Source organism: Motacilla alba, chromosome 2 (assembly GCF_015832195.1).
Source record: "Motacilla alba alba isolate MOTALB_02 chromosome 2, Motacilla_alba_V1.0_pri, whole genome shotgun sequence".
Taxonomy (NCBI): Eukaryota; Metazoa; Chordata; class Aves; order Passeriformes; family Motacillidae; genus Motacilla; species Motacilla alba.
Window position 1 is genome coordinate 64,192,997 of NC_052017.1, and position 25,862 is coordinate 64,218,858.

Here is a 25,862-nt window from a genome sequence, read left to right on the forward strand (position 1 = left end):
CAGATCCATCACTAATTAAGAGCAGCTGTTGCTGATTTCATTATTTTAATTTATAAACCAATACACATGGATTTTCTGTAATAATCTTCACACGACAGTTCTGCATTTGTTTGGCTGCAGAGTAACCTCCTGATCTCTCCCAGTGGTCTGATCAAAACCTGCAAATGCCTTCACACCCTGGCTCTTTCCAAAGCAAATGGAAGCATGAGGACACACAAGGATTCTCCACTGATCATAAAATCCAAAATCATTTCTATAAACAATTTCTCATAAGCTTCTTTTTCTGATGCTTATCTTCCTTACAGAAGTACATTTGATGAGAGATGTTGCAGATATTTTGAAGTTAATACTGAGGTTGTAAAAGGATGCCATATCTGCTGCCACTCTTCTAAACTCATTGGCCAGCCTAAAACAAGAAGAGCCAAAGTATCCTTTTCTATAGCATCCAGCCAATATCTTGTTTTCTCTCATCCCTTCCTGCATATTTTTAGCAGCAGCAGTGGCTTCCTTGTCTTTATATGCCTTCACTGGTAATTCCTCTTTCCAATTTTTCAAACTTTCATCAGGACAAAAGATCATAAATTTGTAGTGTTTCTAAAATTCTGGAAGGCTGGTTAGGGAAACTTGACCCAAGTTGCCATTCCTAGGCTTGTGATCAGACAGCAAAAGATTCAGGAAGGAACAATCCATACAAAATTGTGTTTCAAAAGTTCTGTTTCTCGTGGAATTACTGAGTTGGATTTTTTCCACAACTATAAACTAGAATCCTTCAGATTGAGGATTGAGATGGTGTACAGGAAGCTACCAGCAGGTGAGAAAAAACACTACCACTCAGGTACGCAAACTGTAGCCCAAATGTCATCTAATATTTCACTCACAACAACATCATTTTTTTTAACTGATATTTTATCTATCTGTAGCATATTTTCTTATTAGATGGGAAACTGGGAGGAATGCTACTGTGACTACTTAATACAGACCTGATCCTATGCCCACAAAAACCAGAGAGAATCAAATGATCATTTTAATGGGGCTTTTAATCAGGTCCACAAAGCACACAGGCTATTAGATGTACATGTACAGTTTTGAAAATGTAAGTGCCTATACAGAAGTGTAAATGCAGTATTGATTCTTGATGATAGTGATAGAAATTCACAGGCTTCAAATGGTCTTGAGGCAGAACATAACTATAAAAGGTTGCAAGGATGCTTTCTAAGTATACGTGCACACCCTGGAAACATTCTGCCTGAAGATATTGTTTATTACTGCAAAGATCTGAGCACCCACCAAGCCCCACAGTCTTCTTTTGGGAACAGAGCACCTCAGAAAGGTGACTGTGCAGCTGGCAGAAGCCTTTCTGGCCAGTATGAGCAAAGGCTTTTGGTATTCATCAACTGCCTGCCAGGCACCCTGCGCTCAGTGAGGACAGCGGCAGAATTCATCAGCTTCAGCAGGAAGAAAATCAAACTCATTGCCAACCATCTTCAGCACAAATATATGTCACTGCCTTCAGGTAGAAGCATATCTGGACCTTCTTTGGTCCATCCTCAGAGTACTGCTTATCTGTGCACATTCAGCTGTCAGCCCCATGCTACTTTTAACTAAGGAATTAATGAAGAGCACATGGAGACCAAGAGCTTCCTGCAAAACACAGGGAAGCAAGCAATTGATGTTTTCAGATTCAAGTGGTGGCTAGTGGCAGTCAAATTCCCTGTAACTTTTCTTTTAGAATAGGCAAACAATACTGTTGGTTAAATTTAAAAAGTGTGATTCACCACAGCAAAGGGATGATTTTTACTGCCTGTTTTGATAAATAGAATTGTTTGGGATTGCCATATTGACTTGAAGAGATAAAATAGAACTCTGAGGATGTAAAGGACCAATAGTGTTAATTAGCAAATTAAAACCTTTTAAAGAAGAACAAAGATCTGTCCTTCAAAAATGCACATACACATACTCATCTGCAAAATAGGAGAGTGAGAAACTCCATTTTTCAACCTAGAAACATGTACCTGCTCCTCCAGTAAGAACAAATGAATAGTGAGTCATGTTCAGCATCATGGGTCTATTCTACCACTTCTTGTATCTAAAAGTGTGGAATATCCTGTAGATAATAAGCAATTCAGATGCAGTTAACAACAGATAGTATTATGTCTTCAGCCTACACAAACAAATAGTAACCAAATTAAGTCTTATTTTTAACTACTTCTTTATACAGACATCATACTGTGGAACTGAAACATTCATCTGAAAGTATATAAATAAAGCAAATTTTTAATAGTCAGAAAATCTGTATGTTTCTCCAATTAGGGAGTTTAACTTCTAAAAGGAATGAGTACTTTTTCCCCATGCTTTTGGTTTCTAAGATTTTCTTCTACATTTTAGAAATCCTTTTTATTACTGTAATTCCAAAGTCTCTCTGAATTACTTGACTTTGTGAGTTGCAGGTCTGAAGAAACCCTATACATGGAGAGACTGACCAAAAAAAAATCCAACCCAACCCCCCCCCCCCAAAAAAAAACCAAACCAAAAAAACCCCAAAAAACCAACCCCCCCAAAAAACCCAAACCAAACAAAAAAACCCCAAAAACCCCACAAACAAAACCACTCCCCCCAGTCAAACTGCAGTCAAGTCTTGCAATATTTAAGAGTCCAATATCTACAGGTGTTGTTTGCAACAAGAGTGGGATGGGTTGGCTGCAGAATTTGGACGAGAACACAATAACTTTCTCTCTTCATTAAATGTTCTAATCACCACCTTGGACTTCCTTTGCCCAGTCCTTTGCCCAGTCCCTCAGGCAGTCCAAGTAGCCAGCCTTCACCAAACAGAGGTGCTTCACCAAACAGAGAAGGCTTCACCATCTCTTGTGACACCTCAGGTTGTCTGATCTACTCTTTCCTGCACATTAGCTCCTGTGATGACTTACATGGGTGCTCAGGAAGAGCAATCTGAATTGAAGAGTCAAGGAGGATCGCCAATGCCACATTAAACACTTATGTGGACACTTTAATTCAGAACTAAATATGCCTTAATTAATTAAAATAAAATGAATGAGTTTATGAACTGCATAAACATCCACCCAAGGGTTTATGATGTTATAACTAATCTGTTTCATATTTATGGTTTAAATAATTCAAGTTACAATGTATGAACAAGCCCTAGAATAAAAAAAGACTTAGACCAAGGTTTCTATGAAACTGTTCTTCATCAAGCTATCTTTGATTTCCAATTCATAATCTGTGCTTTCCTATTAAACCTCTGTATATAGGGCAATTCAGTTTCTCTTTCTAGCAACTATTTATTATTATTCCTCAACATACTAGCCCCAGTATCCCTGGAAAGAGCTCATGAAGTTAATGGTTTTGTCTGGGTGATTGCCATCCATGTTTCAGATCCCACGGACCTGGAATTCTCATCTCTGCTGCCAATACCCTATATATCTAACTGTATGTGCCTTTTTAATGCAGCTCATGGACACGGATATAAAGGGCAGCTACCGTGATTAAAAAGTCCCATCAGATCAGACCCACTGGGCTGCATGCTCACATGAGCAAACCAACCCATTTCTCAATCCCAACACGGGTCACATGTCACAGCAGGACTCGCTCGAGGTACTGCCATGCTGGCCTCGGGGATTCCTGCTTCATTTCCCCCCTGTGGGAAACACTGAGCAAGAGCAAAATAGTATTCTAGGAATAAAGCTTCCTCAACAGCACTTCTCTCTGGAAGCACCATTGAGAAGACAAATTTCTTCATGGCTTCATATTACTGTGAAATGTTGGGATTTTCTCCTGTGCCTTTATAAAGGCAGTGAAAACCCAAAGAAAAAAAGCCAGTGGTCTGAGACATACTAATAAATATCCATGCTTCACATGCAATCTAAACCTAAAATGCAGCTTCAACACATTTTGTTGTTAAATGAAATAATTCTAAAATAACCTGTAAGGACACAGTCTGATGAAGACCCTCCATTCACGAGCCATGGCAATAGAAGCTGAGGATGTACAACAACTTTTTATACAAGAATGAGCTTATTCCAAACACACATTCTCTCTCCCCACAGCCAGATATTCCATTATTGCTGATTTCTGGCTAAAACACTTTAAACATTTCCAATGGATGTTGTTCTCTAATCCATATTCCATGAAGAAGCTTATGCTATGAACAGCATCTATTTTCAATCATCACAATTTGGACTTTTTCTAATGGATTAATTGTATTATTTTATTTTAAAATGAATGCACTGTTGCAGAATTATGCTGCAGCATTACAGTTTGGGTGGCCTCACATAATCTTCACACAGCAGCTGGAAATGTAATTAGCATAAAAACCAAACAGCCTCATTAAACATCTCTTTCCTGTAAGACGGGACACATTTAGAGGCCTCGTTTCACACGTTCCATTACAGCTGGCACGGGGGTAGAACAATCCCTAAACGCATTTTTCAGCCCAGCTAAGCAAAGCCCACTTCTTAAACCCTGGAAATGTTCTGCAGCACATCTCAGGAAGACACAGTGATACTGCTCTGTAGTGGAATTCATGTCCCAGGGGAGTGATTGTTTCCTCCATTTTTGAACTAGGAGCTTCCAGTTGGCAATTCAAATATAAAAATAGACAACTGCTTTCACTGCCTTCCTTGTACAAATCAGATCTGCAACTTCTGAATGCATTTCCATTCTTTTAATCTCCTTAAAATAACAAATCTGAAAATGCTGGCAATTTAAAATACCAGCAATAGAGGCAAACATCAGCCATCACTTTCCTTTGCTATTAAGTTTCTTTTGCCACCCTAAGCTTTGGGCTGTTTATCTAATAGTGAGGCTGAAAATGACCACTGGCTTTAAAAATCTCCGTGAATATTTGGTTCCACAGCAGCAAGCAGATGCACAAGATAGTTTTGCTCCCTTTACAGAATGGCAAAAGATGAAATTTTTTAAAAGTTGTCTACAGTTTTGCAAGAATTCTGGTACATTTTTCTGCCAATTTCTCAAAAGACATTAAGAAAATGTCAGCACATACAAGAAGAAGTCATATGCAATCCTAGAAATTTTTTTTCACTTTCAAAATTCAGAATACATCAAGTGTGCAATTTTGGATCAATGCAAAAAATAGAACTGCATATGGATTTTAATTTTTATTCAGTCCTTGAACACAAGCGGTGTAATATTTCAACAGACCTAAGATACAAATGGTTTCCTGTCTACCTGGCCCTTTTATATTTGAAATTCAGGTTTTTAACTATACTAAATAATATCTAGTTCCAATTTCAAACAGAAATGTAAATTTGCATAAAAACTCTTCTGAGATTGATCTAGAAAACACTGAAATATAACAATATTTTTTTTTTGATTTTTCTTCATGTAAAAATATTTGCTTCATTCAATGTGCATTCAGGAACAGCCCAACTTCCTGCAAAATGCTGCTTTTCTTCAGACAATGACAGCTTGTGCTTCCCTCAGATAATCACAACACAGTGAACATAGCAGCCCTTTCTAACTCTGAAAAACAACTGTACTGTTGGTTTATAATAAAACCAGAGCTATTTTTTTGCAAGTTTGGACTCAGTTTTATAAAAGTGCCATTTTTCTCTCTTCTCCCAAAATCTTGGAAATGATCAGTGATTTTTAGCAATGCCTTAATGCTGTATGAGCTGCTCCAGCACAGCAAAAATACCTGGCTTGGACCAGCATCTGTATCACCTGCTCACTGTTTCACTTCAAAAGGGCCCCTAGGGGTTTTACACAGAAATATTAACAGGCTTTGTCATGGAGGAGAACAAGAAAGACTCTGAAGTATTTCAGGCTTCAGGGTGGCTTCAGACCCAGCTAGCCTGGAGGGGACACCCTGCTCTCTCTCTGAGCACTGATTCAGAATTCAGAATTATATTTCCAAGTCATCAGAATATGAGCACCAGGGAAGAAAAAAACATAATTACTTCCGTTCTCCATATCCTAACCTAGAGACAGTCTGGCTTGAAAGTATAAGAGGAATTTTAACTGAAATACTAATACTTTTTGCATGGGATCACAGGAGATATTAAATAAAGTTCAGAAGAACAGAATGGGACCATAAAGTGCTATAAAACAGTTATCCTTGTTTGACAATAATCCAAACAAAACTGCTCTTTTCAACGAAAACAGAACCTCTGCAGATAGATGTCAATAATGTGGCAATTGGGAAAACCACATGAAGTCTCTCACCCCACAGACCACCTCCTCAGAAGTACAGGCAGAGGTGAGGCAGGCATGTCTGCAGCCTCTGCTTCTCCCTCCTTTCCCCAGGCAAAGGTCTTACCTAAATTGCATGAACAGTTTAATACCCTAGGGGTTTTATATGAAAAAACACAAGAGGCAATTACTGGCAAAGCAGAAGGTTTAAGAGAAGCACTGGCAACATATAATTGAATGTCTTCCATCTGGAATATTCTGGAAAGAAAAGTTAAAAATATTTACCTGTTGTAGTTAGAAATAATCAGCAGTAGGAATTAAATGATCTGGGTATGGTTTATGAATAACTGTTTCTTTAATTGAACAGCTTTACCACATTTTGTTTTCTCCTTGTTATTTATCAGAAACACTGAAAAATCCTTGCCCGTAAGTGTTGCCAATTTAAGCAATCCCCTCTGCTGACTGGGAGACTTAACTTACATAAACACACTGACATATGATTTTTTTCTAGAGTATCTTTAGAAAAATTCTGGTTGGAAAAACCAAAGCACCAAGGATTAACAAATGGAAAAAAAAAAGATTCAGACACAAAATTAATATCTGTTTTAAAGCAAATTTTGGGAGTGAGGCAGCTAAAGGTTGTATGAGTCAGCTTTGTTCAGGCTCACTTAGTATCTTTAAATGGCATGAGTGAGAGTGAAAGCAAATAGAACAGCATGTTACGCTCTCCCCAAAAAGTAAACTGAAAAAATCCACATACTCCCTTTTGTGGCATTGTCTGCACTATTTGGATTAAATCTTTAGATCCAGGGTGCAGACCTCATCTATTCCTACTCAACGGAGTAACTGCTAGCAAGAGAAGATTGTCATCCTCTGTACAGATAATTATTAAAAGAGTCTTAAGGCCCTTAGGCAGCAGATCAATCCACAGACCTGCCCTGAATGTCCTTTTTTCCCCAAGCCAGCTGATGATGCTTGGCTCACAATGGTTTGCCTTTTGGCTCTTCTGATATTCTGGTCTACTTCAGCCCCGGTCTTTATCCTTTCCAACTCCCTAGTCCTACACCTTGAGACAGGTTCTTGAACACCAATCTCTACAATGTAACTTAAGGCAATGAAATGAAACAGGAGCAGATCTTCCCTATTCTCAGGAGGGTACCCCAAGCATAAGGCTAGAAAGTCACAGTCATGTCTTCCTTGGTCACAGAGCAGGACATGGCTCACTAGCTCACCCATGGGTTTTGGGATGGGAACTGTGGCACCAGAGGACTGATATGTGATTGTTGCCCTGTGGAGGATGATTGTAAGTATTTCTAGGAAGGGAAACTGGGACACAAATAAAAGGTGGTTTCAATGTACCTAGGAGGTGCTGAGTTCAAAAGATTTTCTTTCCTGCTTTTCTGTTGTCATTCCAACTAGCATCCTTCAAGTACAAGTTACATGCTTCCTTCTCCCTTTTGCCTGAGCACTGCGATTCAGGAAGCAAGGATGGTGGAAGACATATGCATCAATTCTTTAAAATGAAGGTCACCAGAAATGGGAAATGACAAAACAAGACATTTTTCTCTACTCAAACTCCTCCAAGCAGCTGAGACACTTTTTTTTTTTTTCCTGAAAGGTTGCAAACAGTTGGCTTTTGATGAAAGTAGTGATAAAAATCCTTCAATAATATTTCAAGTAAGTGCAGAATCTATTTCCCCTCAAGCTTCTTTCTTTCAGAAACCATTCCTTCTCCAAAACATCTCCAGGAAATGACATTTCAGCATGTGTACAGCACTGCAATAAAACAGCAACACACACAGGAACATTTTTCAAGTTCACAGCAAGGCAAGCAGAAGAAGATCAAGGTATTAAAAAAATGGCAAAGGTCTAGCAGAGGAGGGACAGTCAGCTTGCTCTCTTGCTATCTGCTTTGCTCATTCTCAGAGAGCCCCATATGGCTTTTAAAACCTTGACCAGTCTTCTAGATGGCTTCTAGAGCCATCTTCTAGATGGCTTCTAGAGCCATCCCAATTGCATCCAGCCAAGGAAATGTGCTTGAGTATAGAAAATTATGTTTCTTCCTGGCTTCTTCTGCCATGAGACTGCTCCTTGTCAGCTGTAAGAAACCATCCCCTCAAGAAACAGAATCTTGCCATTTAGAAGTTTGCCTGTTCTCCCAACTTTATACTACCTCACATTTTTGTTGAGGGGGCCTTGGCCCTGCATGGAAACAAAGGTTTACACACTTCATGTAGAAATCTTCACTAAGTTTAAAAACATACAGCATACCTTTGACTGTAGCATGAATAACAGTGTAGCAGAGTTTGGTTTCTTTGTCTAAGTCTCTGTATATGGAACTTCAGTGTCCAGAGAGTTTATGTTGTATTGTGGGAGTCTCATCACCCATCAAGGAACTTCCAATAGGATGTTCTGTGATAAAATGATTTGCAGACCTAACACTGAAAACCACATTGTGCTGGTGGGAACTTCACTTCTGTCCAGGAGGAGAATTACTGTGAGAAATAACTTGTTTCTGTTCCTGCTGTGGTACACTGGTGTGCCTCACAGAGTGTAATCTCCCTGTTTTCTGAGATTATGCCTAGCCAAAGCCCATCTTTCATTCACAGTGCACATTCCTTACACCTCCTTAACACACCAACTTCCAGCAGAAGAGGTGGCTCAGATCAAACCCAATGGCTCATCTGGTGCTTCCCATCTGCACACAGATCACCCTACCCGTGATCTTCTCTACCTGCTCTGGCTGCTTTACGAAATACCTAATGATGATCTCACAGAGACCAGCTGCAAGGCAAAGGCATGAGAGGTCTGCATCAAACCCATGACTCTTACTTTGTTACCAAGTCAGCACCAAGGCAATGTCAGACTTTGGACCCTTCTGCAATGTCACTACCTGGATACCAAAACCAACATAACCTATGAACATATAAACTCTTCAAAACATGAACATCCTTTTGACCCTCTGCTTGTCAGTGACAATAAAATAACAAAGATGGAGGATGGGGGACTTATGCTCAAATACCACAATTTGAGTATTGATGTGCTGAGAGTAGTCATATATAGTAAGCCTAACACTGAGGTCCTCTATCCATCAAATTACATACTGTCTCACCTCATGCAATTACCAGGTGTCAGAAAATAACTTTTCCTATTACCTAAAAGGCTTTTTTGCTCATTGACTGCTGAACTGTATTTTAAAACATTCAGTTCTGAATAACTAAGCAGAGCTTTTAGTCTGATAAAGATATGGATACAAAATGTTAGCACTTGGAAATACCAAGAAAAAGGCAACCTTTCAACCTTACATATCAGCTTGACTCTCTCTTTCTTTCTGTCCTTTCCCAGAGAAGAATCTCCCATTAATTTCAAAGGAAATTTCATCAGATTGGGCCATGTGTTTTGACCCTTACCACTTTTGACATTAAAAATAATTGAATCCATTGTTGCAGCAAATAAGGGCCTAATAAAATACTTGTATTAGTATCTATTTTTTGATAATTACTGATGTTCTATGCAGGTGGGAAAGCTTGGGTGCGTGCCTGTAGGACACTAATGGGAATGTTTTTTTTCCAAGTGTCACATTTATCAGTGCACTAGAAGAAAACAAGCCTGTATTATGAAGTTTCATGCTGGCTCTCATTATGCCATCTCACAAGCTTGTCCTTTGATTTATTATAAAGATTAAATATATTTTCTCAGTGAAATCAGAGGTACTAGACAAGAGGTCATGCAAATGCTGGCAGAAAAATGCTAGTTTTCCATGTGTCAAATCTTTTGTACTACACATCCAAGGTTCAATCAATGGTTTTTAATTGCTGGGGGGTCTTGTAGGGCGCTGGTGGATTCCTGTTCCCCAGGGTTGGGGATGATGGAAACTGTGAGGACCCAGCTCTTGCACAGTCCAGAAGCAAATCTCTAACCCTGCCTTCCACAGGGTGCTCAGCAAATTTGACATCCTTGTCAATTTTGCTGCAGTTAGCAGGGGAGCTGACAGGAATACCAATTTTGCAGAGCAGCTGCAGGATACTGTTAACTTACTAGAAATAAAAATTTTTCTACAAAAAAAAGAGAAATGTTTTGGATTCAACTGAGATCAAACCTGGTACTGTGACTGACAAATGTTCCTGGAGACCCAGCCTCTAAATTGGTTTTACAGACACTGAACTCACTCTTTCTAGGGGAGAAGATAGGCTGACATGTCTGGTAAAACTTCCTATTCCTCTGAGAAGAGAAAATACATGTTTTCAGTCTGGTTTTAACCACTGTGTACTTTCCAAGTATTTTGGTAATGGGGCAAATCTAAACAATACTTCTTGTAATGCCCAGAGTGGACTATGGAGACATATTCCATCCAGCTTCAAACCAGTCAGTCTAAACACAGCAGTATGCAGCTCAGCCTCATCAGCTGGAGCTGCAGAAACCATAAAACTCAACAGCAGGCAAAGCTTTGGCAACCCATGGTACCTCCTGAACAGCCATGGTTATTCTCCTAGTTGTAACCAACCAAGGCAGCATGCTGAATCTAGATTCAAAGCAGTTGTCACCACAGTGTCCACATATCCCTAAGAGCTACATGGTTTTCATGGAAATCCTACTACACTACACTATGGTTATGACTGACGCAGAATATGAAAGACAAGTCTTTTTTTTTTTTTCAGAAAGATGCCATTTTTGGTGACAATAGCTTCTCAGCTGTCAAGTCAAAAAATATGATCATCACTCAGAGTGACACAGCCATCTATTCCAGTTCATTAGTTTTTGGCTGATGAATCAGAAAGCAGTCTAAACAGCACACAGTAAAGAACTCATTCAGGTACAAACCCTGAAAATACTTATTCTGCATTTAAACTCACTCAAGAATTCACATTTAGTTAAATGAGACGTCTCACCCCATTGTGGGCCACTTTCAGGAGTACAGGATTTGGGGTGCCACAGGTACACCCAAGCAGTGCTTAAAACCTTCCACTGTGCAATACACAGGGCAGAAAAGCAACTGATAGTTAACTCAAGCCTCTTCTGACACTTGGAGGAGCAAGATACCCACTGCTTTCTTTCTAGTTCTAGAGAAAACAATAAGAAATCTGGAGAAACTCCATGTTTTCTCACAGATAATCCAGGCTAAAGACTTGCAGAACCAAATGTAGTAATTATTTGCCATCATGAAAGAACACAGAAAATAAACCTTCTAAATAAATTGCAGAGCTTTCATCACATGCATCAATGCCTGCATCTGGGATTCTTGCTCAGACCAATTTACATTATAAACCCATAGTTTTTCAGTTTCCCCTTTTTTTTTTTTTAATAAAAAAGGGTCTTGGACTAGAAGTGCAAGAAAGCAATGGCAAAAGGAGGGGTGTGGCAGGAACTGAGCTTTGGTTTTCTGAAAAAAACAAGGGGCACATCATTCCTGCTCAATGGAATGAATAATTTCTGGTTATGCAAGTTACTCAACACAATGTCAACTTCTTTATCCTGTATTTTTTTCACTCCTTTATTAGCACTCACAGGAGCTTAAATGTGGCTAAATCGACCACTAGCATTATCTTTCATACTGCCTTTTCCTTTATTCATAATCTGTGGAATCAATATTCAAATATTTCTTCAGGGTTAGGCTCTTGCTCTAGCTGCAGAACCTGAAAATACAGCTCTGGTGAGCTGCTAATTCAATTGTAGTGCACCCAATGTGTCACTTTGGGGTTTTTAAAAAAAAAGTTTGTAACAAAGTTAAAGATCTTCTCTTAGAATCTGATGAGTCTCTCCAAGCCAAGCTTCAAGAGTTGAAATACATATAAACTGAGGCTGTATTACAAATTTTCAGCCTTGATGAGCAAGAAGCTCCAGATTAATAAACCGACCCCAACGTGACTGTTACCTGCTGAAGTGTGCTTAAATTTTTCACTCTTCTTCTTCCTCCATTTCCATGGCTTAAAAAGTCTCCCAAGAGTGGCAAATTTGCTCCTTCTTCTGATTGGAGGCGTGTGAGTCCCAGGTACTAGAGAATCTGAACGCATTGCAGCCAGTCTTTCCACCTCTTCAGCTGTAATTTCGGCAAGAAAAAGAGAAAAACACAAGGAAGGTGGGAAGTGAAATAAATGCTTTAATAAGTTATCAGAAAACCACACAGATGACCAAAATTTTTCATGGACATGGAGAAGAATAACAAAGGGAAAAATATTTTAACATTATTTTCTTTCCTTCTAGTGAAATGGTTAATCTACTGTAAAGAACAGTAGTAACAGCAAGATTCAACAGGAATATGGGTTATTATGTTATGAAAGCTATGGCTTTTAACAAATTATTGTACATAGCTCTAGACAGCTGGCAGTTCAGCCATCAGCCATTCCTGGGGAAGTGTGACATAGAATGGGGAAGAGAAAGCTCAAAAAAAAGGACACAATATAATTGAAAAGAAATATTACAAGGTTTGGTTTTTTTTGTTTTTTGGGTTTTTTTTTAATTGCAGTGGAAAGAAACATTTCCTTTTACTAATATTTATTAAGAGCAAGGACCCTGATAAATAATGACCTTTTGGTACCATTACTGTGTCCATTAAAATTGCTTGGGTTATAAAATGGGGCTACATTAGAACTTCCTAGTGAGAGAGAAGGTGCTAAAAAATCATAGAATCATAGAATTGGTTGGGATGAAAAAGACCTCTAAGATCGGGTCCAGCTGTTAAGCCGGCACTGCCATGTCCACTCCTAAACCACATCCCCAAGTGCCAGATTTACATATTTTAAATTCCTCCAAAGACGGTGACTGCACCACTTCCCTGGCAGCCTGTTTCCATGCTTTACAACTGTTTCCATTAAGAAATTTGTCCTAATACTCAACCTAAAGGCTCCCTGGTGCTACTTGAGGCCATTTCCTCTAGTCCTACCACTGGTTACCTGGGAGAAGAGGCTGACCCTCACCTGGCTACACCCTCCTTTTGGGTAGTTCTAGAGACCTATAAGGTCCTCCTGAGCCTCCTTTTCTCCTCGGAATCTCTCTTGCCTTAGATATTCATGATAAGACCTGTGCTCCAGAACCTCTACCAGCCCTTCTCCAGTACCCCAGTGTCTTTCTTGTAGTGCGGAGCCCAAGTCTAGTCCCATTTTTCTGCCCACTCACTGCCCTCCAGTTCTTATGCTTAGCTTTTATCATTTAAACTTTTAATTTTAGATTTAAAGACAGTCTCCACTTAGGGCTGAATGCCCTTGTAGGGGATAGAGGTTTTCACTGAGCTTCTGCTCTTAAGATTTCAGTTATCTGCAACCTTTACCCTATAATACATCATGATAGTCTCAATACTGAAATAAAAAACCCCGAAGAACTTAAATTACCCTTCCTACTTGATGAGAACAAGAGAAGTTTGGGAATAGTCACTTGATGTAGTTATATTGCATGGTCTCCCTGTCTCATATTTGCAAGGCAAAATTAATGCCAATAGTTTTGGGAAATAACATCTCTGTCATTAGAGGCACAGAGAAAGGAAAGCCAGGACCACAGAGAAAACACCAACAGAGAAAAGGTACCAGCAAATTGAGAGGTTGTCTCTATGCCACAGCTGCATAGTTCAGTCAGCATACAAGCAGGGGTTTTGTGTGGTTTGTTGTTATTTTTGTTTGTTTGCTTTTTTTAAGTTGTTGATTTTTCTTTTTTTTTTTTTTTTTTTTTTTTAAGGGATACTATTTCCCAGACTTGTGTTGTAATGTGACATTGCCAGTAACACTGATTTGAGTGGTTTGCACACACAGTCCAGATCCATAAAGACAGGATGCAGGTTGTCACCTCTCCTGCTCTGAAGACAACAGCCCAGTGTTTCTATTCACCTTTCATATTTTAAATATTAACCTCAGGCATGAGCTTGAGCTCAGGAACCTCAGCAAGAACACTGCTTTGAAGGGATGAGCACACCCACTCCACACTGACAGAATTACCAGAGATTTTGGCTGGCAAATTCTTATGTATCTCAATGGAAATTTTTTCAAGGCTTTAAGTGAGCCAAATTTAGGTTGGTTTTCATGGGAACAGCCAGAGACGCATTTCTAACACAAAGGAGGTTTCATTATCAGAACTCCAACTGAACTACTATTTGAGTCCCTCCGGTTTTTTCAAGAAGGTTGGTTATTTTGTTATTGCTCTTTTGTTAGTTTTGAATGTTAACATGCAACATAATCCTTTTTCCTGTAAAATATCAATGCCAGATACAGCTGCCTGTAACTTTCCAAAGAAGAAAAAGCCAGCCAGCAAGATAGAGTGAGCCCAGATATTTCAGTGGAAATGGTTAAAACCGGCTATTCTTTGGGGTAGAAAAGAGAAAGATAGACCTTTCTGAGAACATTTCTTTTCAATTTAAAGCAGAGGGAATAAAAGATAATTTGGCCAAAGCATTTCATTCTGTTCCAGCTCTTTGTGCCTGACTGCCTGGAGAAATACCTTCTTATCCAAAGAACCCATTAGAAGGCCCTGTCCTGTACAGGGGCTGGGACATGCTGTATCAAGCGTGGGAATTGCCTGGTTATGCTGAATAAACCATATGGGTAAAAAGAAGAGGAAATCAGAAATTTCCTTATACTTTCTAATTTCACTGGAACCTGCTGGGCCTTGAAGACCAGCACAGGGTACAGACCACTGCCCTCTATATGCAGATCCAAAGGGACCACTCCTTTTCCCCTTCCTCCATATTTGAGATGCCTCTAGCTCAAGCACATAAGATCCCACTGTGTTCCACTGCTGTGATTTTTTAGAGATGCTGCTAAAAGCAATGGGCTGGTATTGTCTTTGGTGTCTTACTTAGGGGATACAGGAAGTGGCCCATTGAGCAAACTGGGAATGATGTGCTACTGCTGCTGCTGCTGCTGAATTAGGCTTGCTGCTAACAAATCTACAGCTGAAACATATTGAAATTCCTCTTGCTGCTCACCCTCTCTCCTTTTTGCCATCAGTGAGCCAAGATCTCTGCTACCCAGGCACCTTTGTTATGAAATCTCTTGAGCTGCAACAACTTCTCTTTGCTAGCTGGTCCTAACTGGTACTGGAGGCCATTTCCTGGAGAACCAACACCCCTTAAAGACCCTCTCACAACACAACTCTGTTTCACACCAGCTGCACTCTCGCTGCCCCTGGGGAAGCTCTTCCCACTCAGGGTAAATGAGTATGGATTTACAGTCAGGCAAAACTAACACTGGAGTCAAAAAGAATTTACCCAGAGGGTGGGTTCACTGAAAGCCAAACACAATGTCAAAACCATTTCCATATTTTGGCTGCTCTTCTCTGAATTTCAGTATTGTCTTACACACAAATCTGTGGCCTCAGTGTCCTGCAGTGCCTGGCATCAGTCATGAAAGTGTCCCTTCTCCTTCATCCTCTCCAAACACACACACAGCTCCGAGCTAATGCAAGTAACACCTCTTTTTCCTTCTCATTCGCATTTCTCAGAAGGACATGATTTTTTTTCATGAGAAATGCTCTCAAGAGTACTGCTAATTCAAAGCATAATAATCACTGGCTAGGAATAAACCACATTAGCATAAAGCCATGACAGTTTTAATACAGCAAGAATAAAAGTAGACCACGATGCAAGAAGCAAATGCCAGAATTCTGTGCTCTTCTCTGCTGCTGCATCTTTTGCTCAAGTTGGCCGGATTTCTCTGCCTTTTTGGCTCATAATAGCTATTGACTGGCTGTGGGCTGCGACACCCACTGCTGACAGCAGGCTCCGTAGGCTGATTTCACACCTTTGCTGTTCCCAAAAAAGCTGGTACTTGCAGGAATGGAAAGTAACCCAGACCTTGCACTCTTTTTCTATTTTTTTTGTCTTCAAAGAGGAAAGCAGTCCCAGCAGTCTCAGCCTGATCAGTCTGCTAACTGGGAGAGGGAACTGCCGTGCACATTAGTACCTGTAGTCACACTGCGGAGATCTCACCTTGACGCTGGTGCCACAAATGTGATGTTTACGGGTCACAGGCGCTGCTGATACTCAGTGCTTTTGGGAACTTGTTCTGATTTTTTGTTCCAGGATATGAGAGATCTTTCTGAGACACAAAGAAATACTGGGACCTGCTCTTATGGCAAGAGGGTGATACACTCCCTTCCCACTTTCTTCTGTCCAAGCTGTCATTTCAGACCTAGCAATGGGGAAACTAAACCTGAGAGTTTTTCATAGGCTGTTTCGCTGTGAGACAGCTCTCAAGATGTTACTGTAGTTCTTAAAAATCCTGAAGTTCATATAGACTTTATATAGGGCTTAAGCAAGACTTGGGGTTTTAATGAAAAAAACCCACCACAATCTGAAGTAATGTGCATCCAAGTAATATTTAAAAAAATGTACATGTTTGAAGTAAATTACAAAGAAAAGAAGAAGGCTAGGCCATCTTGAACCTGTTCTGTATGTTCTTATGATTTTCCCACATCTTTCAGTAGGGTGTTGATTTCCAGAAAGTCCAGTAAGAGACAACATAGTGGTCGCCTACTTTTTGGATTTGAGAAGCACAGCATGCAGAGCAGAAGCCCTCCCACAGACAACATAACTTATGAAGTTTTCCTGGAGAATGACAGCCAGTTTTGTGATTCCCACCACTGTCTGGAAACCACTTCATCTATAAGGTTGATGATATGTAATACCATAATATTCAGCTTCCATTTTAGGAAAAAACCCACTATTACAGCATTTGGGTACAAAGAGCAATTTCATTGCTGAAGGCTGAAGCCCACCCATCTCACTGGTGGTCTTTAATATTACCTTCCTTACTGGTAATCACACCGAGTTCTCTCTTAGACCTTTTCTTAACACTAATTTTTCATAATCAGACACATAATATCTTAATCAAAAGGAAATTAACTTCACAATCAAAAAGAAATTTACTTCACAAAGTTAGATTTTATTTCTTCCTAGGAAGCTCCAGTGGCTACTTTGTGCTTTCTCTTACATTTGCACAAATCCGTAACAGGCTGAAAATTATCTTGGCCCTAAAGATGCAACTAAATGTGCCATATTATTCAATTACAAGATCTCTATATAAATAAATAAACCCCCTAACATAATACTCCTCATTGCCAATCCACATCCAACCAATCTTTATTCTGCAGATAAGTTTCCAACAAACTTCTGTTGCAAGGTTTCTTTTGAACTTGAATCCCAAATGCCCTTTACTTCAGACTGCATGGACCTTGCTCTAGCAGCTTTGTTCAACACAAGATGCAGACACACCATATGTCTTTTTGAAATGACAGGAAACCTGAACAACTCCTCTAATTGCTGAGCACTTATGTCTACTCTTTACCCAAATGGGAACACTTTCAATTAAAAAATCACCTTGTTTTTCTTTCAGGAAAATGGTTTGTTTTCCTGCTCTTCTATTATCTTATGTTCAGTTGTTTCCCTTTAATTTCCTTTAGCACCTGGAATTAATTTCCATCAGCATTGCCTTACTATGTGAATTACCCATTTAAACTTTTCCTAACTCCACAAAGGTCTGTTTTCCAATGAAAGACAAGGCATGCCATGCTGCAGTCTAAACGCAGTCTTGCCAAATGAGGATGATTACCTATCTGGTGGAGAACAGCTCCCACTGGATCTATGCATTTGCAGTGGCAGTGAGCTGGCATAGTGATTTTATGAGCCATGAAGAGCCTGTCAGAAGCTTTCCTCTGCAGTCTAAGCAGCACTCACACGTTCCAAACACCTGCCAATTATTCCTGCTCCCCAGGTGTGGAGCACTTCGCACTGTGTCCATCAATGGAGTCTCCCATCTCCTAACCTTGCCTGTTTCAGCACAGGTACCATACCATGGTACAGCTCTAATCTCAGCTACAATCTCTCTATCACAGTCTATTTATTTCTCTTGTTGGCATAGAAGTGCAGAGAATAGTTTTGGAAGTCTAATCCCTCTAGGACCCTGCTTTTGACTCATCCCCATTTTGACGTAAAACGTAAATTATTCATGCTGATTGCAATCTGAAAGCCACTTTTTTACCCTCTGCAAACTACACTGCACTGAATGCATCACTCTAAACATGTCTTTATAGATATGAATTCTCTCAAAACACCAGGTATTTTCTGTATCGTAAGATACTACATAGGATTTTCACTTGCAACAAAAGCACAAAGCACTTTATCAGGTTTTGTCACCAATAGCTATATAATCTCTTCCTAAGAACCTGTAACTATAGAAAATAAGGATTTTCAAATTTCTTTGATATCAACTGTTTTATGTATCCTTTATTGCTCTTATTACTCACTAGGTTTTCTGTCTTTTATGCATTTATTTAATATAGATTCAAGATTAAGTAAAATAAACAGTACTGTAGCTCATCACTGTCATGTGCCCAGACACTGGAGCAGACACCATAGGTCTATCCTGGGCATCACACACAATTTCTGGAGAGTCAGCAGCTCCAAAATAGGACTCAGAGCAGTCACTATAAGTAGAACACATCCAAAAACCAACCAAGAGAAAAACAGGGCCAGCAAAAGTAGAAGAGATCTCACACTGTTCTTGGGTCTACAACTCCATAGGTACCAGGAATTGCTCCAGTAAAAAACTTCAGCTTGAAAAGAAGGGATATTTTACCCTTCCTAATGGACAAGCAGGGAGGAGATGCACAGTTTGCACTTTTAAGAAAGCAGAGGAAGTAAGATGAGTTGCAAGGGCTTTTCTATTAGAGCAGGCAGAGAACTTGGAAGAAAGGAGAATCATGGGGTCACTTTCATCTTCCCATTGAAAAGGCTTAAGCCCACATCTCTGATTTTCCCAGGGAACACTACTACTCTTTGTACCACGATGGATGAAGGAGCACACCTATCCCACTAAAACTGTTATTTTAAAGAATTCAAGACCTACTGGGTTTGAAAGAAAGCATTAGTGATAGTCACTGATCTGCCAGCACAAACACCCTTCTCCCAACACTATTCCTGGGCTTTACTGTGGGTTCTTTACTGCTTCACTTATGTATTGAAAGAAACTCCTGTTCACAGCTGTGATTTGTTGGGAGCCTGATCCTGTCCAGTTCTGTACAAAGGAGAATAAAGAGGACTGAAGACACTGCTTCTCACTGTCCCTTTTTTTTGCTTCTGGTAGGAGATTTTCTGTTTGAGGCATGAGGGGAAACATGAGAGAGGTGTGGTGCTGTCTCCTACAGCCTTTCCCCAGAAAGCAAAAGCAGAAGAGTACAGATGGGTAAATGGAGCCCTGTTAGCAGAGCTTGCTGGGCACCCAGGGAGAGAAACCCATGTTTCAGCTTGTGAAGAACTGCCATAAAAATCTCATGTTCTGGTGTAAATGTCAGCTACAAGCAGCATTTCCCATCTAGGGCATTGACTCCAAGGTAATCACACTGTCACACTAAAAGCTCACCTGGCAGAGAGCATCAAAAGAATACTGCTCTTCAAACCTCCTTTAAAGGTATTTTGCCAAGAAGGAGATTAAATCTCACAACACCAAAAAATTCAGAGGACAAAGCTGAGCACAAGTTATACTCAACAGAACTACTGCAATTCAAGGCTCTAACTTTATGTAAAACAAATGAAATGCTATGAGACAAAACACTTGCAGTGGGGTTGTCACTCTCACTTTATAAGTGGGCATCAACCACTGGAACATCAGTAACTCCTCCAATACATGTTGAGTTGGTTTGGTCTGGGATAGAGTTAATTTTCTTCATAGAAGCTAAAATAGAGCTAGGTTTTGGATTTGTAACCAACACTGAGAATAGTGTTGATAACACAGGGATGCTTTTGCTGCTTCTGAGCACGCTTGTACAGTGTCAAGGCCTTTTCTGTCCCCACATGGCTGCAGCAGCAAGGAGGATGGGGATGCTCAGGGAGCTGGGAGGGGACACAGCAGGGACAGCCAGCCCTGACTGACCCAAGGGGTATTCCAAACCATAGAGTGTCATGCTCAGCATATTGCTGGGGGAAGGAGAAGGAAGGGGGAGATGTTTGGAGTGATGGTGTTTTTCTTCCCAGGTCATCGTGATAAGGCTCCCTTTTCTGGGGACTGCTGAACACTTTCCTGTCCATGGGAAGTAGCAAAGGAATTCTTTATTCTGCTTTGCTTGTGCACGCAGCTTCTCCTTTACCTATGTAACTGTCTTGATCGCAAATCACAAGTGTTGTCACTCTTCCTCTTCTCTCTCCCTCATCCTGCTGGGGGAGAGTGAGTGAGCAACTGTCTGGGGCTTAGGTGCTGACTGGGGTGAAATCATGACACATATGGACAGGACTAGGAACCATGGCTCAGGAGTCCTAGATGGATCCCTGCAGATACTGGGGGTGTCAAGCAATCTGATTTGTCTTTCAGTCACACCCAAACATATCAATTAGAGTTAAGTCTCATCCAGCACAGCTCAAGTTCGTCCTGAAAGCCAAAGCTAAGGGTGACAGAGAAGATGTCTTCCTTCCAGCAAATCTTTAACCCATTCAATAAGAAAAAAAATAGAAATTGAAGCCCAGGTATCTTCAACTCCTAAATATATCCTGATGAAGAAAGAGTGCATAACATTTTTTCTGATGCTTGTTTCAGCTTGCTAGTGATTGAAACTGTCTTCTTGAAGGAGCTGGTAATGATTACATTTTCATGGTTGGATTTCTCTCTTAAACCAGCCTGAATCACAAGTTTTACTCAGCTGCAAAGCACAAAGCAATCCAAGAAAAGGACTGAGTCCACAAAAGCCCATGGGTTCGTCACTTACATTTTGCTAGGCTTCTCTTAGTGGGTGACAATTTTCCTAATTTCCATGTGGACAGAGGAAGACACAGTTGCTCACATAGTAGAGCACCTTGGCTCTACCAGTCCTCACTGGGAATCAGGGAAGTTAGGGAAGTTCTCCACCCTTCTAAAAATAAACCACTAGTGCAAAAGGCTAGTTATTTATTTTGAGAAATCCCAGAAAAAGTATATGAATACTTCTAAATTTCTTAGGGGATTTCTGATGGACTAAACAATTTCTGATCTTTTTCTTTTGATGTACTTGGAAGTAGGCATATCCAATATTTTACTTTACTAAAAATGTGTGATTTAGAAGGCATATATTTATATTTTTCAGAAATTTCGGAGAGGCGTGTCCTCTTTTTAAAAGTAATCCTATTCAGAAAATGGCATTGCAAACATTAAACTTCCTAAATACAATGGTACCATCTCACCATTGTCATCATAAAGATAAAAAATTGAGTTTTTAATTACTGCAATGGCTGGGAGAAGAGGAAAAAAACGCCTTATTTAAGAGCTAGGAAGTCCAAACCATTCCCTTATAAACTCTGCATTCCTTCCCTTAGGAAAAAGAAACTCTGTTCTTTAAAGAGAAAAGAAGCCAAGAGAAAAGGAGTTATTATTCCAAATGGCACATTGATAATAAGCCTAAATATGAGTTTTAAAGCCTCCCTCAGTAACAGCCTAGCAAAAAACCCCCAAAAAACAAACAAACTAAAAAAACCAAAACAAACAAAAAGAAAGTTTCATATGTTCGCTGAAAGGAGACAGTCTGTATCCATGTTCAGGAATTCACAATAAGTACTAAATACTTTTGCTTTGAGTACCTAAGTGCATATACCTATGGTTATAATGAGAACTTTTTTGTTTATTTAAATAATAGTTAGTTTAGGCCCTTACTCAAGTAGAGGCTTGAGTTTCAAAGATGAATACTCAAAACATCCATGATTACTTTAAGGTAATGAATAAAGCATGGAAAGTTGTTGGCTAAAACACTGAGTTTTTCTGTGTGTTTTTCATAGCTATGATTTCACTTTTTTTCCACCATCTTTTTTAGTATAAAGTTCTAGGCTGTCTCATGGTTGCTGAGCTCTGCAAGATATTGCTCTTGCTCAATAGATTTATAGGAAAATCTCTGGTTTCTAGAAAGCTGCTGCTGCCTTGAAAAAAAAAGGTGGTGTCCATCAGGTAATCAAATTGGTATATCTGCCCAAGAAATGTTACAGTCACAGGAAGGACCTATGCATATAGCTTCAAGCTCATTAATTATTCCAAGTCCAGCACTCAGAAATAGCTCAAAAACTGAGAATAGGTTTAGATCAGAGCTAAGGAAAAAGATACTACAGGGAACCAAGAAAACACAATCACAGAAAAAAAGCTCTGAAATAATGCTAGCAGAAAGAAATTAATGAAATCCTGATTGTAGCACAGTGAACGACAAAGGTCACAAGGAGTCAAATTACTTTACCCAAACAATCTAGTGACCAGCCAAAGCTGCTGAAGGGTCCTTTCCAGAATGCTAAAATTTACCTTAAAGAAATTGGAATAGAAGATATTAGGATATGGTGTGTGACTGGGTGCTTTCCACTGTATTGATGGGAATGATGCCTTTCTGTGGTGTTTGACAGAGGAACCAGTGGCATGTTGTGAGCTGCATGGAAGCAGAGCATTCAGCAGCACACTGGGATGTGCCTATACAGAGCCACTTGGCCATGAAATTGGCAGCAAAGTTCATTTTCAACATCATGAAGGTACTTGTGATAGGCATCTGCACAATGTTTCATTTCAGCCCAGAAGAAGAATGAAATTAAACCAAACCCTGACATTTCTTACAATTAAAACAAAGGGATCTCTTTTCACCCCATCACTGCTGGTACTGGATAAAGCAACAAATGAATGAAATCTGTTTTGCCTACATGCTGAAAGTTTCCTTTCAAAATCATCAAGTTTCTGCTACCAAGCAGATGATTTAAATATAAAACAAAACAAAAACCACCAAACCAAAACAACAAACCACAACAAGTACAACATAAGCCTTTCTGAACATTTCTTGGCAATATAAACTGCCTTTTTCTATATAACCTATGGGAAACAGGTTCTCAATTTTAAGTACTGTTCTCTTCGGCGAAGTATCTACACGACATCCTACAAGTATCACAAATCCCTTTCTGTCAAGTCCAATGTTGTATGCTCTTCCAGCTGAACTGGAGTATTTGCCCCACAAACCTAATGTTCAAAAATCTCTTTAGTCAAGCAACATTTTTGTTTGAATCCACAAGTCAGAGACTGACTTGAACCATGACATCTGGCTGAGTACACCAAGTTTTAGAAGGCTTATGGTGGTGTTCAGATTGAAAAATTTCCCAAGCATTTAGTTAAAAAGGGAGAAAACAAGAAACAAAATAGGTATGTGACTGCAGGTACTAACACAAAACATATAAAAATGGAACCCAGTCTACATGCCATAATAAGGCAAAAATCTGAACTAAATTAATCGTAGCAAGTGAAGAACACCATTTGCTTGGTAATCACAGGGAACAGGTGCACTAGCTCAGAGCTGCTGAACTCTACTTGCCCATCTTTATATAGGTCTGTATTTTTTAAAAAATCATTTATCTCACTGGGCCCAATGGCCAAAGAAAACAGACAAAATTAAAAACAAATGAAAACAACCCCAAAGAAAAATACCACCAAAAAGTGTCCTTCTTGAGCCTCTATGCAATGCCAGCAGATGTATTAATGAACTGATGCCTGTCTTGCTGTTTAGTGAACTGCCTGTTCTGCCAATTTGAGATGAATAAGAGAAAGAAGCATCAGTTCACTGGAACTGCACGATTTCCCTATTTTCTTTTAGGGTCATGGATTTCTATGCTCAGCACGAGCACATTGAGTTCACAAGGAAAATGGCATTTGACTCAGATGACAAAAAATGCATAGAAAAGCAAATGCACGTTAGTAACTAGAGTCAAATAATGCAGGGAAAACACTGTCCTTATTTAAATGAGACAAGAAAGAAAGAAGGAAACACCTCCCAAGTTCTAGCTTGCTAATGCATGTGACTTAGGGGGTGGACTCTGAAGGAGAGGAAGCTACACAGCTGAACCTTATGAGTCCCCCCTTTCTTTACCATTTGGGTATCATGTCTAATTCTCTTCAAAGGCTGCTAGAGGAGCCCAAGTTTGTCAGCTACAGAGAGCAGACAGTCAGAAACTGCTCTTCTCTATTCAGATGCTGGAGCAGGCAGCACATTCTGTCTTTAAGTGCCACAGCAGATCGCCGGAAGACAACTTCTCACTCTCATGGCTATAAACCCACAATTATTTTGAGGTTGTGAATATTAATGAAAGCTTTACTCATCTTACTCTTCTACTTCTCAACAGGGTGTAATTCAGATTCAAATAGGCTAAGTTCCACACAAGTCTCTGCACCTGGCTTTCCCTTCAGGGCAAACCCAAATTTCAAAACTATTCATCCAATAACACCAGTGTGCTAGCATAAGGAAAGCATCCTGTTTTGGTGGTGTATGGAAGGAGAGGGATGAGGTCTTTCAAATTCTGGTTTCACTTCTGGTTCAAATAGTTTTCACTGTACGTCCATCCATCCATGCACGTACACCCACATGTCTGTGCACTGCTGACTGTTCAGTCTGTGCATCTGAATTTTTATCAGTGTTGACATTTTAAGCAGCTTGGAAAGTAAAATAGGAAAGATAAGATTCTATAAAGCACTACAGCAGCATGACACACATACCCTTTATATGAGTTCAATTTCAGATGATACAGAAGAAATAACATTTCTATTTATTTTATTTATTTACTTATTTTACCAAAATCAAGGTTGATAGAGTCGCCATGTTAAAAATAACATCAGAGCTGCACGCATACAGTTTCAGACAGCATCAGAAACATCAAAGTAACTGCAGCCAATGCATGGGGTAAAGAGAGATAAAGCTGGTGCCATAATCCTTATGACATGGACTGCTGAGATTAGGAACCATGTCTACAGTCTGTATGGATGTGAATATATAGATCATCAATACTTTGGAGAAACTTGCTAATACATAGACTGTGAATGCAGTAGACCACAGTGACAGATCTAGGCCTGGCTCATTTGTCAGAATGTACTTAATGAGTATTCTAATTATTTATGCTAAGATCTCCAATGCATTCAAGTCTGCTTACCAACATTTCCATCTGTTTATTCTTGATTCTGTACTAAAAGGATAACAAACACCAAGATAACACTAACTGTGTTGCAGCTGAACACCCCTTAGCCTACAACTGAAGATAAAAAGTAGTTATCAAAATTTCTAACAAAACTTAGATGTGTCAGCAGCTTTCTGACCACAGAGAGAAACACAACTTTCCCAAGTATTGTTCTGGGAAAGGCTGGGAGAAGATCAGAGAAAAGAATGAGAAACAATTCTTATCTTGACTTGCTGCACCTGGTATTGTGAACATGTGGAATGCGTGACGCAGATTTGTTTACCAAAGGGTGGTTTCTTAATTAGCCAATGGTGATGGGTGTTTTGATTGGAGGAACAATTAGGTCCCCCTGTAGCAAACTAGGGTATAAATGTATGGGTTTCTTAATAAAAATGATCAACCTTCTGTAAATGTCTTGAGAGTCTATGTAACTTACTACCTGTCTGGAGACCCATTGTGCTGACACTTAGACTCCTGTTTCTTGCCATGACTTGATAGTCTCAGTATTTCCATCACTATGCTTCTGTGCTTCCAGAAGATTTAGAATACCAGTGGTCTGTTTTTTCCAAACAGACAATCAACTTCTCTTAGGAGGTGAAATAAAATCATTCTCTGCTGCCTAAATCTCCCAAGATAAATTAAACAGTTGGATCAGTTTTAATTTTATTCCCTGCACTTCTGTTGCATGAAGCCATTAGACTAATGGCCTGAAAGATGTCATGCAAAAGATGACAGTGGGCAAGATCCTTCTCCTAAGTAGTGATAGGGGAGGGTGTCTACTGAACTGCAGTACTAA

At 39.7% G+C, this 25,862-nt stretch overlaps 1 protein-coding gene across 9 annotated transcripts in view; it reads right to left on the bottom strand.

Moving 5' to 3' along the window:
* Positions 1 to 25,862, bottom strand: part of PHACTR1 (phosphatase and actin regulator 1) — a 303,315-nt gene that overhangs the window by 108,212 nt on the left and 169,241 nt on the right. For all 9 annotated transcript variants that reach the window (XM_038128281.1, XM_038128279.1, XM_038128287.1 and 6 more), the window contains one exon: positions 12,041 to 12,205. In XM_038128281.1, the coding sequence (XP_037984209.1) occupies positions 12,041 to 12,205 (165 nt within the window). The remainder of the gene's footprint in view (positions 1 to 12,040; positions 12,206 to 25,862) is intronic.